Raw genomic sequence first — 18,872 nt, forward strand, 5'->3', positions numbered from 1 at the left:
GCCATTCTTTCAGGAGTGAGATGAAATTTCAGTGTGGTTTTAATTTGCATTTCTCTAATGACCAATGATGATGAACATTTTTTCATGTATTCATTTGCCATTTGGATTTCTTCATCAGAGAATTGCGTATTCATCTCAGATGCCCATTTTTGGATTAGATCTTTGAATTTTGGGGGGTCTGAGTTTTTTTAATTCTTTATATGTTTTAGACAAAAGTCCCTTGTCTGAGGGGGAGTTCACTAAGATCTTTTCCCAGTTTGTGGGTTTTCTTTTCACTATGCTGGAGATTTCTTTTGACATGCAGAAACATTTTAATAGGAGGTGGTCCCAGTTATTGATTCTGAGAAGTATTTCCCGTGCGGTTTGAGTCTTGTTCATGAATTCTCTACCTACCTCTATGTCTTCAAGGTTTCTACCCAATTTGTCTTCCAATAGATTTAGTGTTTCTGTTTTAATATTCAGATCTTTGATCCATTTAGATTTTAATTTAGTACATGGTGATAGGCATGGGTCTAGCTTTAGTTTTCGGCAAATGGAGAGCCAGTTTTTGAAACACCATTTATTAAAGAGACTATCATTCTTCCAGTGAACCTGCTCGGCTCCTTTACCAAAGATAAGGTGGTTAAGTGTATTTGTAGTTGCGGTTGTATCTTCTAATCTATTCCATTGATCTTCAGCTCTGTTTTGATTCCAGTACCATGTTGATTTTACTACTGTTGCTTTGTAGTATAACTTCAAGTCAGGGATTGTGATGCCTCCTGCCTTGCCTTTGCTGCTTAAAATTGCCTTTGCAATTCTAGGTCTCTTCTGGATCCAGATGAATTTTTGGAGTGTTTTCTCTAGATTTATAAGGTATGTTGATGGTATTTTTATTGGGATTGCATTGAATCTGTATAACAGTTTTGGGAGAATGTCCATTTTCACAATGCTTGTTGTTCCTATCCATGAGCAAGGGATGCCTTTCCATTTTCTGAGATCATCTTAAATTTCTTTTTTCAGTGTATTATAATTTTCCCTGTACACCTCTTTCACTTCTTTTGTAAGAGTAATTCCTAAATATTTCCTTTTTTGCTTACTAGTGTGAAGAGTGTGGTTTCTCTTATTTCCCTCTGTGTGATTTTGTTGTTAATGTATAGGAATGCTATTGATTTCTGAGTATTGATTTTGTATCCAGCTACATTACTAAATTTATTTATTATATCTAAGAGTCTTTCAATGGAGTTGAGGGCGTCTTCTATGTAGAGTATCATGTCATCTGCAAACAATGATAATTTAACTTCTTATTTTCCTGTCTTTACCCCTTTTATTTCTCTCTCTTGTCTAATTGCTCTGCCTAGTACTTCTAGTACTATGTTGAATATGAGTGGCGATAAAGGACATCCTTGTTCTGTGCCTAATTCTAAAGTAAAGGCTTTCGATTTTTGGCCATTTAACATGATGCTGGCTCCTGGTTTGTCATAAATGGCCTTTATTATATTGAGGTAAAGACCATCTATTCCAATTTTCTGTAAAGTTCTAATCATGAATACATGTTGGACCTTATCGAAGGCTTTTTCTGCATCTATAGAAGTGATCATGTGATTTGGCTTTATTGATATGGTGGAATACATTTATTGATTTATGTGTGTTGAACCATCCTTGCATTCCTGGGATGAATCCCAATTGGTCATTGTGTATAATCTTCTTGATGATTTGCTGTATCCTGTTTGCCAATATTTTATTGAGGATTTTTGCATCTGTGTTCATTAGGGAGATTGGCCTATAGTTCTCTTTTTTAGTTTGGTCTTTCTCAGGTTTTGGTACTAGAGTAATATTTGCTTCCAGGAATGACTTAGGAAGGATTGCTTCCCTTTCAATTTCATTGAATAGTTTGAGGAGTGTCGGCATTAGGTCTTCTTTGTATTTCTTGTAGAATTCTGCAGTGAATCCATCTGGGCCTGGGCTCTTCTTTGTAGGTAAGGACTTAATTACATTTTCAATTTCACTAATAGAGTTTGGGTTATTCAGCAGTTTTACATCCTCTTGATCTAGCTTTGGTACTTCATACGTTTCTAGGAATCTGTCTATTTCTTCTGTGTTATCAAACTTTTGAGAGTAGAGGTTTTGAAATAGGTATTGATGATCTTTTGTATTTCTGTAGAGTCTGTAGTGATTTCACCTTTTTCATTTCTTATTGCATGAATTTGAGCTTTTTCTTCCCTTTTTTAATAGGATTGGCTAGGGGTTTATCAATTTTATTTATTCTTTCAAAGAACTAACTCTTTGATTCGTTGATTCTTTGGATTGTTTTCTTAGTCTCTATTTCATTGATTACTGCTCTAATTTTTATAATTTCCTCCCTTCTTTTGGCTTTGGGCTTGACTTGCTCTTCTTTTTCTACCTGTTTGAGATGTAGCATCAGGTTATTTATTTGTATTCGTTCTGTTTTCCTGATGTGGGAACTCCGTGCAATACATTTTCCTCTGAGGACTGCTTTCATTGCATCCCAGAGATTCCGGTAAGTTGTGTTTGTATTTTCATTTTCTTGTAGGTATTGTTTAATTGCCTTTTTAATTAGCTCTTTGACCCACTGATTACTCAATAGTGTGTTATTCAGTTTCCATGTTTTTCTGGGATTTTTGCAATATCTTTTATCATTAATTTCTAATTTCAAAGTGCTATGAACTGATAACATGTAAGGGATGATAACAACTCCTTTGCATTTGTTTAAATATGTTTTGGGGCTAATATATGGTCTATTTTAGAGAATGATCCATGTACTGCTGAGAAGAATGTGTATTCTGATGTTGTTGGGTGGAACATTCTGTATATCAAGTCCATTTGTTTACAGGTGTGATTCAGTTCTGTAATTTCTTTGCTCATTTTCTGTCTGGTTGATCTGCCACTTGGTGTCAATGGTGTGTTAAGGTCTCCTGTTACAATTGTATTACTGACAATTTGAGTTTTCATTTCTGTTAATAGTTGTTTTATATAACTAGGTGCTCTGGAGTTTTGGTGCATGTATATTTAAGATAATTATCTCTTCCTCTTGGAGTTTTCCCCTAACAAGTATCTACTGACCTTCTTTGTCCTTTATGATGATTGTTGGTTTAAAGTTCACATTGTCTGCAAACAGAATGACAACTCCTGCTTTTTTTTTTTTTTTTTTTGAATTCCTGTTGCGTGAAGTATTCTTTTCCACCCTTTGGTCTTCAGTCTGCGATTATCCTTCTGGGTTAGATGGGTTTCCTTAAACAGCATATGGTTGGATTTTGTTTCTTGATCCATTCTGCTAGTCTGTTCTTTTGATTGGTGCATTGAGACCATTTACATTAATGGTTATAACTGTCATATGCTGGTTTATTGTTGACATGTTATCTCTCTGCTGTTGCATCTTTATTTTTCTGTTCTGTTTAATTATCTGCTTTGTGTAGTGGTTTTTTCCCTTTGTGCATCTAAACTGTCTCTCAATATTTTTTGCAAGGTTGGCTTGGTGTTCATGAAGTTCTTCAGCTATTCTTTGTCATGGAACTATCATATTTCACCATCGATTTTGAATGATAGTTTTGCAGGGTACATCAGTCTAGGTTGGAAATCATTTTGCTTTAGGATCTGGAATACTTCACTCCATGCTCTTCTTGACTTTATTGTTTGTGCTGAGAAGTCTGCTGTGATTCTGATAGGTTTTCATTTATAAGTGATCTGTCTTTTCTCTCTGACAGCTTTTAATAATCTATTCTTGTGTTGGATTTTGGGGATGGTGATTATTATATGTCTGGATGTAGTTTTATTTTGGTTATGACTATTTGGAGTTCTAGAGGCTTCACTGAACCTGATGTTGGTTTCTGATCTCATGCTTGGGAAATCAGCTATTACTTCTCTAAATATCCTCTTAACATTCTTTATGTTGTCCCCTTCTTTTTCATTAATCCCTATGAATCTTATGTTATTTTTCTTTGCGTCACCTTGCAGTTGTTGAATTATTTCCTGATTTCTTGTTATTTTTAAAGGATCTTTCCTTTCCTGTTCACTAGCTGCAATCCTGTCTTCAAGGTCTGAAATTCTATCTTCACTTTCACTGAGGTGGTTTTACAGCTTTCAGTGGAGTTTTTTATTTCCTGTATATACCTGTGCATCTGCTTTTTGTATTCTGTTTGTTTCTTATATTGCTCATCTAGGGATTCTATCTTTTTGTTTATTTCCTTCAATTTTTTAACTGTGTTTTCTTGGATATATTCAGAATCTCTTTCATTTCTTTTATCATTTCTTCTTTTACCTGGGAGATTATTTCAAGTTTGAATTCCTGTAAAGCTTCATGGAGTTGCTTGTTTATTTCAGTAGCTATTATGTCCAATATTTGAGGTGTATGGCATATGTTTTCTTCTATATACATCATTCCTAGGGTTTCTTGAGATGGGCTGGAGGTTTGAGGTTGTAATTTGGTCTTTCATTTTGTCATTTTCCTATATTTCTGTGTTTCAAGTGTTATTTGAAAGCTTCCTCAGGTTCTGTTGGAAATCCACTTCTATGTTCACAGCTCCTGCACCCAGTTTCCCCAGGCCACTGGGCCTCTGGAACCAGTGACCCTCTTCTGCCCGTTTAGAACTCCATAGTTCCAGATAAGCTGGGTTCCAAGGACACTGTGCACCGCCCTGCTTGCCTGAAACTCCACAGTTCTCCAAGAGCAGCTGGAATGGGGAGGCAGATGTAGGCGCCTGGGGCCCACTTAGCCACTTCACTGCACCTGGAAGGCTCGAGGGTCCCGAACAGTCTGGGCTTGGGGCAGAGTGCACTGGGCATTTGCCGCAGGCCTCTGGGCCTCTGGAATTGGTGATGCTCGCCTGCTTGCTGAGAAATCCACAGTCCTCCAGACACACGGGGAGGTGGATGCAGGCACCCCAGACCTACCCAGCCCTTACTCTGCACCCAGACAGTGCAAGAGTCCCAAATAGGCTGGGCTCCGTGGGTAGTGTGCGCCAGCCTGCTTGCTGGAAACTCCACAGTTCTCCAAGTGCAGCCGGAATGGGGAGGCAGATGTCAGCACCTCAGACCCACTTAGCCACTTCACTGCACCCAGAAGCCTGGAGGGTCCCGAACAGTTTGGGCTTCGGGCACAGTGCCAGGTCCTGTCATTTTTTAATCTACATCGATATGAAACATATTACTTTAGGGAAGTAAGATCTTTGCTGCATGCTATTATTGATATTCTACTGCCTGAGCAATTCTTTGGCTTTCTCTTAAAGTAACAGTATACTATATAGAAGTAACACTAGAATAAAAATGATTATTTAGCATTATCACTATCTGAGAAATATTCCTTAGAATTAATGTCGATTAGTAGGTTTTGATATTTGTTAGAAAAGTTAAGTAAAGGAACTTGGAGAAAATCTAAATATTTCACCAAATTAGGAAATCTGGGATCAACTGCTTTACCTGAGTATAAGGTGCAAGGAGAAAGAGCAGAGTGGCTGGGAACAGTACAGAGGAGCATCACATTCAGATTCCTGGACAACAGGAGGAGAAGAATGAGTGCCACATGAGAAGGGTGAGTGTGAGAAAGAGTGAGACTGAATCAACAGTGGGAAAGAGGAGGAGCACAACCTGAGGGAAAATTGAAATGAAAGATAAAAGGTTCTCAGGAAACTGATATAAATAAAGTGAGTAAAGTTAGTAGATTGGTGAAAGCTATATTCTTATATGCTAATATGAAGAATACATTTTAACATGCTGTACGTGCTCTGACAGTTATGAAGCATATTAAATACATAGTGTATTTTTGCAATATAATTTTACATGTCTGGAAGCAAAACCTGAACTTTCTTTATGAAGAAGAGCTTAAAACTTATTGAAATTTTAAATGTGTCTTTATGCAATATAAATTACAAGCTTATCATCATTAAAGTTGCTATAACTTTAAATTGTATTTTTGGATTTGACAAGTTGTGCTTACTGTAGAATTTCCATAAAGCTACATGAAACCATGCTCAAAATAATCAAGAAATTGCTTTGATTTCTCTGCCACTTTTAAATATCCACTCTTCATTAAATACTATAGTAGTGTTTCATATGCGTTATTTCATCGAACGTTCATTTAAAAGTGATAAGACCAGCATAAATTTCTAAAGTTCATGAGTAAGACATATGAATGACACAAAAATCAAGATTTGATGAATCTTAGAATATTATGTTTAAAATTTAATAACAATAATGTTAATAGACCCATGCCATGGGATACAGAATGGAAGAACAACAAAAATACAACTATGTAAAATTAAAACATATTACTTAAAATGTGAAAAAATAAAAAGCAAGAATAAAATCTGTTTGAAGTCTGTGAGAAACAATTCTAAATCGATTTTGACATTTCTTCACTAAAAAATCAAAAATGGTTTTCAGAGTAACAAAGTAAATTAACCTTGAAAACTAAGGTTCAAAACTTAATTTGAGAAGCCAGGGTACATCTTTAAGAACTTTAAAAATAGTTGCAATATTTTCTTAATATTCATGGGGGAAGAGAGAGAGACAGAGACAAAGAAAGAGACATAGATAGAGAGAGAAGTAAACTGAAGGAAAACTGGCAAGAGAGTTCCCTGAGGAATTGCAAGAAATGCCTAGCTTCAAATTTCACTTTAGAGAGGTCGGTGATTTTAGTGAAAAAACCTGATACATCGGACTTGTTGATTAGATCTACAATCAAAGTTCTAGATCCAAAGAATTCATACCAAGATTTTAATTTATTGAATATACATTTTCTTTCAAACAATAAGATGTATTAATATCCCCTAGGAAAATAAGAGGGAGGAAATATCAAGGTGCTGTCATGTAAAGTGAAAACTGTTTGTTCCTACGGAATGTCAGAAACATTTATCCAACCATTGCAGACTAGCCCATAGGTGGATTTACAGGGATAAATAAAATGGACAATAGCAGAAACAATCAGGAGGACATGAAAAATACATTGATGACTTTCTCCTACCAATTTCTACTATTATCTGTGCTGTAAGTTTTCAGCCTAGGCAAAACCTAGCCCAGAGCATAAGTGGGATATTATATTACCTCAGTCTTTACTTAAGTTTTGTCTCGAATTATCAGTAAATAATAGATTTATATTCCCTTGAGTGAAAAATGACACAGATGAGCTTTGTCTTTCAAATAAACTTTAGAAATATTTCAAAGCATTTTTTGGAGAAGAGCTGATAAATTAACAAAATTTCACCCGAGGATTTAACCACTTTGGAAACATTAGAACTTGAATCTCATGTTTCTCTCCACAATAATCTATAACAATTTAAGGAAAGAGATGTGTTTTGTTATGAGCACTTCCCTTGATTTTTTGGATTGTGTTAGAGCAATTAAGATATATAGAAATTAGAATTTTGGGCATAAATATATATGTATGTGGAGAGTTTAGGATAGATGTCTGCCTATCTTTCTACATTTTGGTTTTTCCACTTGGCATCTATGGTGGTACTTTAGTTTACAAAAATAACAAATTCAAACCAGTATTATCCATTAGCCTAAAAATAATTATGTTATCTTTTTACTTAGTTCTTAAGAATCTTCATTTTTAAAAAATTAAGTGTATTGGTACATTTCAGATATGCATGATGATCACAGTCTTCAGATGGAATTTGTACCTGTATATGATGTCTTTATTATTTTTTCCATTTCTGTACTCTCCCTTCAATACCTCTTCCCTTTCTTATTTTCAAACGCTTTGTTTCCAGTGTTTTATTCTCTTCTCATTTTTTCCTTTTTCCTTTCTTCCATTCCTCCTTTCTTCTCCCTACTTCCCCTTCCCATTTGAATATTTTCTTCCTATTTCACAATATATATTACAGGTTTTGTTCCTTATTTACACTTTTGGTTATTCACACCAATGCAATATTTACACATGTGTATCTCATTTATCTCACTTAGAATTAGGGTCTCAAAGTGCATCCATTGACCTAGAAATACATTGTTTACCTTTCTTGATGACTTGATATTTTTCCATTGAGCAAAAAAATCCAAATCTTCTTTATCCATTCATCAGTTGATGGGTATTTGGGCTATTTCCAACATTTAGTTATTACAAACTGTACTGCTATAAACATGGGTGAGTGCATTTTGTTTTGTTTTCTTTTTTTATTTGTTTTTTTCTTTTTTTTTCCTCTTTCCTGTATTTCTTGCCTTTTTGGTGTTTTCATATCTGTGAACATTTTTTCATATCTCGCTGTTTACTTCAATATTCTCTTGTTTTATCCCTCATTCTTTCTCTTCTGTACTCTTCTCCAGTTTCCCAAAGTTTAGATGATCATCCTTAGTCATTTAGTCTTGCTCCTACTATATTTTCTTCATTTATCTATCTATTTCTCCCCTATCCCTTTTAGCAACTCGCATGGCAAAATCTCTCTACTATGGGGTAAATTTACTGTATACAAGTTCCAGGTTTATTGTGAATCTTGTTCCTATGGCCAACAATATCAACTTGCTAGTTCCCATAGTTGGTCAGTTTCCAGATTGTGTTGATGGTATTATTATTGCTAATTGTACTACTTTAGGCATGGTGTCATACCTGTTAGAATCAGGTTATTTTCTCTTGTATGAGAGTATTATGATGGCCCAGTGTCATAACCATCACCAAAGTACAGTATCAAAAGAATTGATTCTAAACCAAATGGAAATTCGTCATCCCTAATAATTTGAGAAAGTAGAGCAATATGAGGGGTGCAAAGACCAGGAGTCAGCAACACCTAGAAGACATGTCTGAGAAATACATGTTTCTTATGGATGCCTCCATAGTAGTGATAAATCTACCTACCATAAGCAATTTAAAAGCATCAACACATAAAGAAATTTAAAATTAAAAAATACAAGGCAACAAGACAGAAGCAAAATACAAACTCAGACCTCCAACCTACACAGGACAAGTGCAGTAACAAATAGAAAAAAATTGAAGCCATCCACCCAAATTTTCTGAAATTGTGGCAGCAGATAAAAAATAAAAAGATGAATGAGGCTATTGAGAAAATCAGATCAGAACATATCTCACATTAAAAAAACAGATGATTATAATGGAGGACTTGCTCAATGAATCTAGAGCACACATAGAGAAAAAATAGAAGAGCTTAGGAAAATGACAGAAACAATGAATGTTCAATATAGAAAATAAATACAATCCATGAAACAGATTCAAACAGATATCCAAGAGTTTAAACATTCCACTGACAGTATATGCAGCTGAGTGAACCAAGGTGCAGACAGAATGTCAAATCTAAAGACAGTGAGTATGAAAAGAAAGATGTCAAAAAATAGCAAGGAAGGGCCAAGAACTTAGCGCAGCAGCCTGCTTCGCACTATGAGGTCATGAGTTGGACGACCACTGGTACCAAAAAAAAAAAAAAAAGAGGGGGGGAATAATCATGAAAAATCAAACTAAAAGCTGTAAGATGATGCAAAGAAGAACAGAGGAAGATTGATTGGAGTCTATGAAAAAGAAGACAACAGTTCAAACAACACAAAAGTCCCATTCACAGAAGAAATGCCAGAAAACTTTCCAATGACAGAAAATGAATTTGACCTAGAGATGTTTGATATATAAAACTCCAATTAGCCATGCCCCACATAAGTCTACAAGGTAAAGCATAACCCAGAAATTCAGCACAAGATAAAACTATTAAGCATTTTCAGTTTTAAAATTTAACTACTATTGTATTATCAACTACTCTGAGATCAACTTTTATTAGACTTAACATATGACTAAGATTGTACAGTGGTTGTTACTCTGTGCCTGGCTTATTTACTTATCATAACAATCTATATTTCAATACATGCTGTTCCCAGTGGTAACATTTTCACTTTTTCCATCTGAACAATTTCATTGTGAATATGATTACATTTCTTTATGCATTCACCAATTGACAGAAACTTAAGTCGATTTCCTTTCTCAGATTATGTGAATAGTGTGGCAATAAACACAAGAGTCAAAGTGGCTATTCTGTAAGATGATTTTATGTCTTTTGTATATATACCCATTAAAGAAGTTTTAGATCATATGGTGAATTTTTTTAAAAAAAAGTATTTTTGAGACACTTCCAGAATAGCTGTACTAATTTTTATTCCTACCAAAGATGTGCAAGAATTCCTTTTTTGACATCCTCTTCAGCACTTATTAAGTTTAGGTTTATTAATATTTGTCCTTCTTACTGAGGTGTCTTTAGTGTCCTTCTGGTTTTGAATTGCATTTCCTTGAGATTAGTGATATTGAGCATTTTTCCTTGTACTCACTGCCCCTGCTCATATGCTTTTAGGAAATACCTGTCTTGAGATCTGTAGCCCGTTTTTAACTGGGTTATTTTACATTGTGCTACTGAATTTTTGTACTTCCTCTATAACCTGGACATTAAACCCTAGAAAATTGTTCATTATGAAAATTTTATTCCCTTCTCGAAGTTGTCTTTACATTTCATTAAGTGTTTTCTTGAATGCATTGAAAATTGTAGTTTTATATAATAACTTTTGCCTATTTTTACTTTGATTTGCTGTACTTTTGGGGTTTTCTCAAAAAATTTTCTGCCCATTCCAAAGTCCTGAAACATTTTTCATGTATTTTATTCTGCAAGTTTTAGTTTTGAATTTAAATTTCTACTACATTTTCATCTTGTTTTTAACTGGTAAAAGTAAGTGCCTAGTTTCATTCTTCTGCTTGTGGGTATCTAATTTTCCTACCATCATGTCTTTTTTCCCCTTTTTTTTAAAGAAAAAAGAAAGAAAAACAAGGCAAAACAGAAAAAATGGTAGAAGTAATATAGAATTTGACAGAAAAACATTAACACTAAGAAATTACTAGTTGATAAATTACACATTGTTCTGCTGGAAATAGTTGTTCAAATTACAAAATCAAAGTGTAAAAAGTGGAAAGACACTCAAATATTGACAATGCAAACTATTCTGTTCAGTGATCTAATGGAAATTTAGTAATATGGTCATTTATCTTACACACTTAAACATACATACAGTTATATCCTTTCCTTCTCTTTCAGTTTTACAATAACTACTACATATTTTGGATCTTATTGCTATTTCAGTTTTTATTATTTATTTACACTACAGAGACAATGTGGTATTTAAAAATGTAAGTCTCATTTATTTCACTTGTGAGGATAGTCTCAAATTGCCTCCATTTACCAATAAAGGCCTCAAGATCATCCTTTTTATAGCTGAGCAATATTCTACTGTATAAAAAAAACCACATCTTTTTCATCCACTCTGAAGTTGATGGGCATTTTTGTTGTTTCCAAGATTTAGCTATTACAAATTGTGCTTCTATGAACAGGGATGCACATATAATACTGTGGCATGATCTTTTCAATTTGGGGGGCAAAATACCAAGAAAGAGAATAGCTAGGTTGAATGGAACTTCTAATTATAGTTGGTTGAGAAATCTCCATATTGATTTCCAGAGTGGCTGCACCTAACACCATATCTTGAAAAGATTGCTCTATTTTCAGTGTGCATTTTTGATACTTCTGGTGAAGATCAATTGACTGAAGACACCTGGATTCACTTCTGGCTCTCCATTTTATTTCATTGGTCTATAGTTTCATACTAGTTAATGTTTCACAATAGTGGTGTGGGCCAGGATAATTTGGTCAAGATCCAAAACCATGATAAAAAGACATCTTTATTTCCATGTTTATTGTAGCATTATTCAAATAGTTCATGAGAGACAGAAACAACCAAAATGTCCATCAGATTATGAAAGGAGACAGAAAGTATACCCTGTATGCACAGTAGCTGAATATTCACCCCCTCCAAAGAGAATGAAATTCTGTCATTCATTGTAGCATAAATAGATTTGGAGACCATTATGTTACAAGAAATAAACTGATAATAATAAGAAAACTATGGCACCTACTTATTCATACATGGAATATAAGAGAAAAAGTGCTATAGAAGTTGAGATCAGAAATATGGTTACCAGAGAATAAGAACAGTAGGAAGGAGAGAAGATTGGGAAAGTTTGATCAGTGGGTACTACATTGCTGTCTATTACCTGTAAGAATTTCTGGTATAGCACTAAAATGTAGGGTGATTATACATTGTAGTACTTCATTGTGTATCTTGAAAATGTAGAAGAAAGATTTTTAAATTTTTTTACCATCAATAAATAATAAATGTTTGAAACATATAGTTATACTAATTAAATGTTATACATTGTATTCGTGTAACAAAATACCACATGGTATCATATTATTATGCACATGTTCATGTTTTCAAGTTAATTTAAAGTAAATTTAACTAAACTAAAAAGTTTTAAAAAGATACAAAGACTAATAAAAAATGAATGAATGAAATTTTATATTTGCTAGTTAAAGTCATAGATATGTGGAGATAAAAGAGTTGAATTTTTAATGAATAAAATTGATCCAAGGTGAGGTATGTTTGAATATTATTTTAGGAAGAAAATTATCAAAAATTAAACTATTTTAATATGAAGATAATAAAAGTATCTTGAATATTACAGTGTCCACAATGAAGCATTAATTTGAGCAAGGAATTGTTTAGAGAACAAGTACAGGTTCAAAAATAACAGAAGTCACATTTAGATATTTATTTTATTTTCCCTACTTGGTTCATTCTTAACATTACATCTGGCAACTGAAATATTTCCTTCTCAGCAACAAACTTTTTACTCATTTTGTAGAGGGTAGTTCCTGGACAAATACTTTCAATGTGCCAATCATGTGGAAAGCAATATCCTAACATTTGAGACACCTCAGTATGTAAGCAAGAAGGCAAGGATCCTTACTCTCATGGTATTAGTAATATAAAGAGGGGGTTCTGAGGAAGGCATTTAATAAACAGTAAGCATAATACATATGTAAATCAATTTAAAAAATTATTATCTGTGAAAAAATAAAATAGAGATCATTTAGGGCACGGAAAAATGACAATCAGTATAGATATTAGTAACATAGAGGCTCTTGAGCAAGCAATTAATGATCCCATTCACAGAGGGAACAAATTCAGAGGTTACTATATAATGTGCTTCATTGCTCAAATTCCTCCTCAGATTCTTTGTAATAGTACTTCATTGGGATAAGTTAGAAAAAGAGAAGAAAGGGGCATGGAGTTTAGCTCAACAGCATAAGTGCCTGCTTGGCAAGGTCGTGAGTTCAATCCCTGGCACACACAAAACATAAATAAATAAAACAAAACAAAACAAAAATAACATAAAAATGGATGGGAAAAAAAAGAGTACAAATGTTTGGTCATGTGATGATGAGCACATATGAAATACTATGTAGGACTACATATAATCTGATAACAGACCTTTGTATTTTGATGAGCCATTCACTCAAAAGAACCATCCCTTCTGCCCATACAGGGACTTCCCCAGAGACTTTGCACTATGTCAGTTTAAAAGTATGCTAGATACTCTCCAGATTTATCCCTAATTATGTAATATACTGTAAGCATTAATACTGAAGCCACTGGAACCAGGTTGCCTGGTTTTAAATCCACATTTTATCACTTGCAACTGTGACTTTTATTAGGTTATTAACCTTCCAAAGTATCAGTCCATCTATCTGTAAAATAGGCATAAATTAGTGCTACCTTCATGCCTGCTTTCAGGAACAAATGAACATACAATTCCTGGAAAAGTATCTGGAAAATAAGTACTATCTATGTGTTGTCAGTGTAATCTTGAAACCACTTTGTGTGTGAGAGAGAGAACAGTGAAAACTTTGAAAATAAGTAATTACAGTGGAAGACATAAGAAATCTCCTGTTTACAATAGGAATTCCTTGAGTCATGAGAAGAGCCTGAGTGGTAGTAGAAAGTAGAATTTTTAGAGGAAAAAAAAAAAGAAGAGGAGACAAACCTTGAGAAGTAGTGGTTAGGTAGAAACAAGAGATGCTCAGGAAAGTGACTAATGGGTACCGACTGCATAGAGACTAAGGGTCATGCTAAGTAGTTGGTATTTCTGAAAGGTGAAAGGTGCCACATGCATGCCTAGTGTGATGTCAAGACACACAGCATCTGGCAAGGCCTGTGTCTACCTCCGTGCCCATAACTTTTGCATCTCCTCCCTTTTAACACTTTTGGATATATAAACAGCATGATTTTGTTACTCTCAGTATTTTGCACATGATTTTTTTCAAACAATCCTCATATGCTCTTTCATAAGCACCCATGTCATTCAAGATTTATTTTATATCCTACCTCTCATGCAGTCTTTACTTACTATTGTCCCCATTTTCAATGATGTACAATGTCTTGCTATACTTCTATAGAAGTCAACAAAGAGTGATAGTCCCTACTAGCCTAGAAACTCATTAGAGTTTTGTAACCAGTTGTATTTCTCAGTACATGAAATGGAGGTAGGCACATCATAAAAGGTAGAAAGAAAAATACGTTGGTTAATATTGGCAAAAAAGTTGTGAGAGGTGAGTGAAATTTCATCCATAGAAACTTTGGAAACACTTGGAATGATTTCTTCCCAAATTATAATATTCAGAAAGAATCAGAGTTGAAAATAACTCCTATAACAGCACAATTTATTAAATTCTTAGTATATATCAGAAAACAAGGAGCAAGCTTTTTATTAGAATATTTTACTGGCCAGATATATGTTGCAGTAAAGGTGTAAGTCAAAGTTCAGAAAGATTAAGATTTGATTTTCTAGGATTAAGTCCAGTCTTGTCAAAATCTAGTTAGAAATGCAGTGTTTAAACTGTAGGGCTAGCTAAATCCAACACTCAGATCATCTCCACATCAAGTTTTTCCTACTAACTTTTTTCTTGTCCACCTGAGATCCAATTTTTTAGAAACTTTCCTCCCTTTTCACATGGGTGGCATCTCATGTCTCTTATCAACGTCTGGAGTGTCAATACCCTGAGGCCTGGGACTGTAGCATATTCAACTCTGGTTCTATTTAAAGTCATAGTATAAATAACAATATTAAATAAGTTACAATCTCAAAATAACAAATGAACAAAAGAGTGAATAAATAAATGATTAAATATACTAGTAACTGAAAAAATTTGCTCGTTTGATCATTAGTATGACAACTATATTTCTATCCATTTTAAATGATGCTCCCAAACTTATAACAAAAAATGAGAAAAAGAATGTTTACATGTTCTTGGATGAATCATAGGTCCTTTTAAAGGTTAACAAATAAAATTGGTGGATTCTAGAGCCATCTAAATTTAGTGCATTTGAACCGATAATAGGAAATTGCAATATTGGGTCTGTGTCTAAAACATGTTCAATCCAATAGGATGTGCCTTAAGGAAGAGGGTATGCTTACTCATGTTAGAACAGCCTCCTCTCTACTCACACAATGTGTAGATTAGCCCACTCAACGCGTTCTTATACTGTTATTCTCATTGGATATATTATGCGATAAACATTTGGGAAAAACATAAAATTACAAACTATAGTTAAGTTATAATTCTGAATTTTCTACTTTGGCAAATCTTTGCTTACAAGAAATGTTTCATAACAAATACCTGCAAAATTTGAGAAAAAATTATGTAACAGAGTGACAATACCCTGTCCTTTACCCCTTTGAGGAATTTCTTTTTCACTATCTTCTTATCTCCATGCCAAGAAATCTACTTTATGCATCATTTGCTTTAGGTAAAGCCATTCTTTCCCCAAGTAAAAACTTGATTACACCTTCCTGAATCTGCTTGGTTTTGACACCATAAATAATCGGATTCATGGTAGGAGGAAGTAATAGATAAAGGTTAGCCACGATGATGTGTGTGTGGTGGGGAATACTGTGTCCTCCAAAGCGATGAGTGAAAAAAGTAAAAAAGGCAGGAACGTAAGTGATTACAATAGCACAGATATGAGACGTACAGGTGCTAAAGGCTTTATGGCGGGCATCTGCTGATGACAGACTCACTACAGCCCGCAGGATCATCGTGTAAGACACAGAGATACAGCAGATGTCAAACACACCTATCAGGAGAGCAACCATCAGACCATAGATAGCATTGACTTTGACATTGCCACAGGAGACCTTGGCCACTGACATGTGGTCACAGTAAGTATGGGGGATGAGGTTGCCCTGGCAATAGGGCAGACGTCTGGTGAGGAAAGTAAATGGGATAATGAGTATCACACTCCTCAAGAAGGTGGCAAGACCAGCCTTGGCAATGACAGGGTTGGTGAGGATGGTGCCATAGCGTAAAGGATAGCAGATGGCCACATAGCGGTCCAGTGCCATGAGCATGAGTACCCCAGACTCCATTCCTGTCAACATGTGGACAAAAAACATCTGCACCAGGCAGGCATTAAAGTCAATCTCCTTGAGGTCAAACCAGAATATGCACAGCATGTTGGGAACAGTTGTGGAGCACAAGGTGACATCAGTGAAGGACAGCAGAGCCAGGAAGTAGTACATAGGCCGGTGCAGGGCCTTCTCATGGCCAATGAGGTAGATGAGCCCACAGTTTCCCAGGACAGCAACAATGTACATGAGGCAGAATGGGAGGGAGATCCAGATGTGTTCAGCTTCCAGGCCAGGAATACCATTCAAGATGAAGAATCCCAGGGTCAGGCTGGAGCTGTTGGCTCCAGACATTTTGGCTGACAGGAACAGATCATCTTATACTCTTTCAAGGTGGCAATTTCCTAGGCCAGAAAATAAATGAAAGTTATTTATGGGTTTGAAACCCGATACTCAATAAACAAACAAACAAATAAATAAATAAAAACAAGAAAGTACAAAAAAGAAGGAAGAAAGAAGTGAAATAGTTGTTTTCTGAAATAACTTTGAAATGAGAAGTGATTTCTTTGGAATTAATATGTTATTAGCCCATCTGTATTTAATACTTAATAGCACATATGACATTCTCAAGTTGTTTGATCACTTTATATCTCCATTCTCTGAATCTAAAAGGAGAAAATAATTATACCACACCAGAAAGTTTTCAAGATTATTTAGTAAACTAACTTTATGTAATTTCCCAAATTGGACATAATGAAGACTTAAAAAATGTTAGCAGTAATCATGGCTGTTCTTTTACTAGTAACTTAGCTTTTACAACAATTTTGGTCATTTCACGACACCAAGCTTATCTTAATTAATGTTCATAAATTATAAGTGGAGCTGCTCAGTCTGCTCTAACTCAAACACCATAGTGAATTTTAGTGTAGGAAAAGCGAAAGAAAAACTCAGAAGCTCATTGTAGGAATATCCACTGTGGAAAGCAGCTGCTTTTGCTCTCAGCTTCATGTGACTAAGATATAGTGCTATGTTTTACATAGAAAATATTTGTAAATACCCCTTAAACCTGGAATGAAGTCAGGAAGACTCTTACACAGTTAAATCTCTGAATGGCTCTTGCTAACTCTAAATTGAACAATGCTGTGGCCATCTGCCAATAAAACTAATAAATGTGGAATGATACTTTGAATATCACTGCTCCTTCTATGGTAACGAGACAGCACCAGGCACAAGACTGGCAGGAAAAATCATAACATAGAATATTGTAGAAATAAGAACTTTCAGATCTGAGTATCTGGCTTGTGAATTAAAGTTGATGAGCCATCTCAGAGACTCTCATGATATTCTAAGAATTAAACCATTAAACCTCACTCATTAAAGCACAAAAACTCAGCTTTCTGTGTTTTCTATTTTATTAGTACATGTTTGCAGTACACGTGGTTTAAAATTATATTGAAAAATATGTTCCTGTGTATACTTCAGCTTTATTCTTTTTTATAATCCCCTTTCCTCTCATCTCCCTCTTTCCTCCTCTAGATCTCCTTTCACCAATTTTGTTCTTGTTCATATCATTACTCTTATCTCAAGTTTATGACATATAATATTATATTCATTTTCTTCCTTCATAGAATATAAATTTCTGTCTACAAATTCCCTTTTATATCCTCTCAAGAGCTAATAATGTTTATGGTTACTGTTATTAGGTAAGTTATTCACCAAAGTAAGGCATATCTGAAAGAAGAGTAATCAGATGTCCAAGTACATGTTTTAGATAAGTGTGATGATAGACAGCTTTTACGGTATTCATACTATAGAAACAGGAGTACTCAGTTATCACAGAGTAAGTGGTAATTCTTATTTTCAACAAGAACTAGTCAGGATTGAGCAAGAGCTAAACTTTTCTTTGAACAATTTCAATAACATGTTTAAGGGGAGCAATGGTACTACATACTACCCTATACTTGTTAGAGTTACTAAATGTCACTTACTCTTCAGTAGTATGTGGTATATAATAACTAGTGCACATCAATGATCATAATACTTGTCAAAAGAATGTATATCTTAAGACACATGATTTATTTCACATACCTTTGTCAGTTATTTTTCATTTAAAGAGAGATACAAAGTCCTCTCCACACAATGTGTTAATTATTTCCATATAGATTAATTCTACTCAAACCTAGTTGTTATGTGTATATGCTGTTGTCTTTACTCATAGAGATGAGGAACAAAGAGCAACAGGGTGACTCAACATATATAAGCTCACAAAACTTAAAACTGATAGAGCTAATGTTCAAATCAAATTTTGATCCAAGACTTGTGCTTAATCAGCCCAGTTTACTGATTGTAACATTGAGGAACAGTTTCACAAGGTAAACATACCTAACTCAAGTCACGATGACACAGGAAGAAGCAAACTTTCAAGTGGGAGAGAGAAATGTTTATTGATAATCGTCTTTTAGGAAACAGACAGACCACGTATGACATGTGTCACAAAAATTCCTAGCTAATGGAGCTCTCTACTCATGAATGTCTGGCTGTGACACAGTCAAGCTCAGATCCCTAGACTTGTTCACACAGAGGTTATATGGTGACGTGAGTGGCAGGAGAGGATTTTTATACAGAAGCTTCTTCCAGTAAGTCCTTTCAAAACCCTCAAATA

General features: G+C 34.6%; 1 protein-coding gene across 1 annotated transcript; it reads right to left on the reverse strand.

Annotated features, from left to right (window-relative positions):
* Nucleotides 1-15,530: 15,530 nt before the first annotated feature.
* On the reverse strand, nt 15,531-16,608 carry LOC100724734 (olfactory receptor 52N2). The gene has a single exon (XM_003465327.2). It carries the CDS (start codon nt 16,562-16,564, stop codon nt 15,593-15,595), a length of 972 nt encoding a protein of 323 aa, XP_003465375.1. The 5' UTR covers nt 16,565-16,608; the 3' UTR covers nt 15,531-15,592.
* Nucleotides 16,609-18,872: the final 2,264 nt, after the last annotated feature.

This window comes from Cavia porcellus, unplaced genomic scaffold (genome assembly GCF_034190915.1).
Source record: "Cavia porcellus strain 051 isolate PalLab524CR breed Dunkin Hartley unplaced genomic scaffold, mCavPor4.1 scaffold_9, whole genome shotgun sequence".
NCBI lineage: Eukaryota > Metazoa > Chordata > Mammalia > Rodentia > Caviidae > Cavia > Cavia porcellus.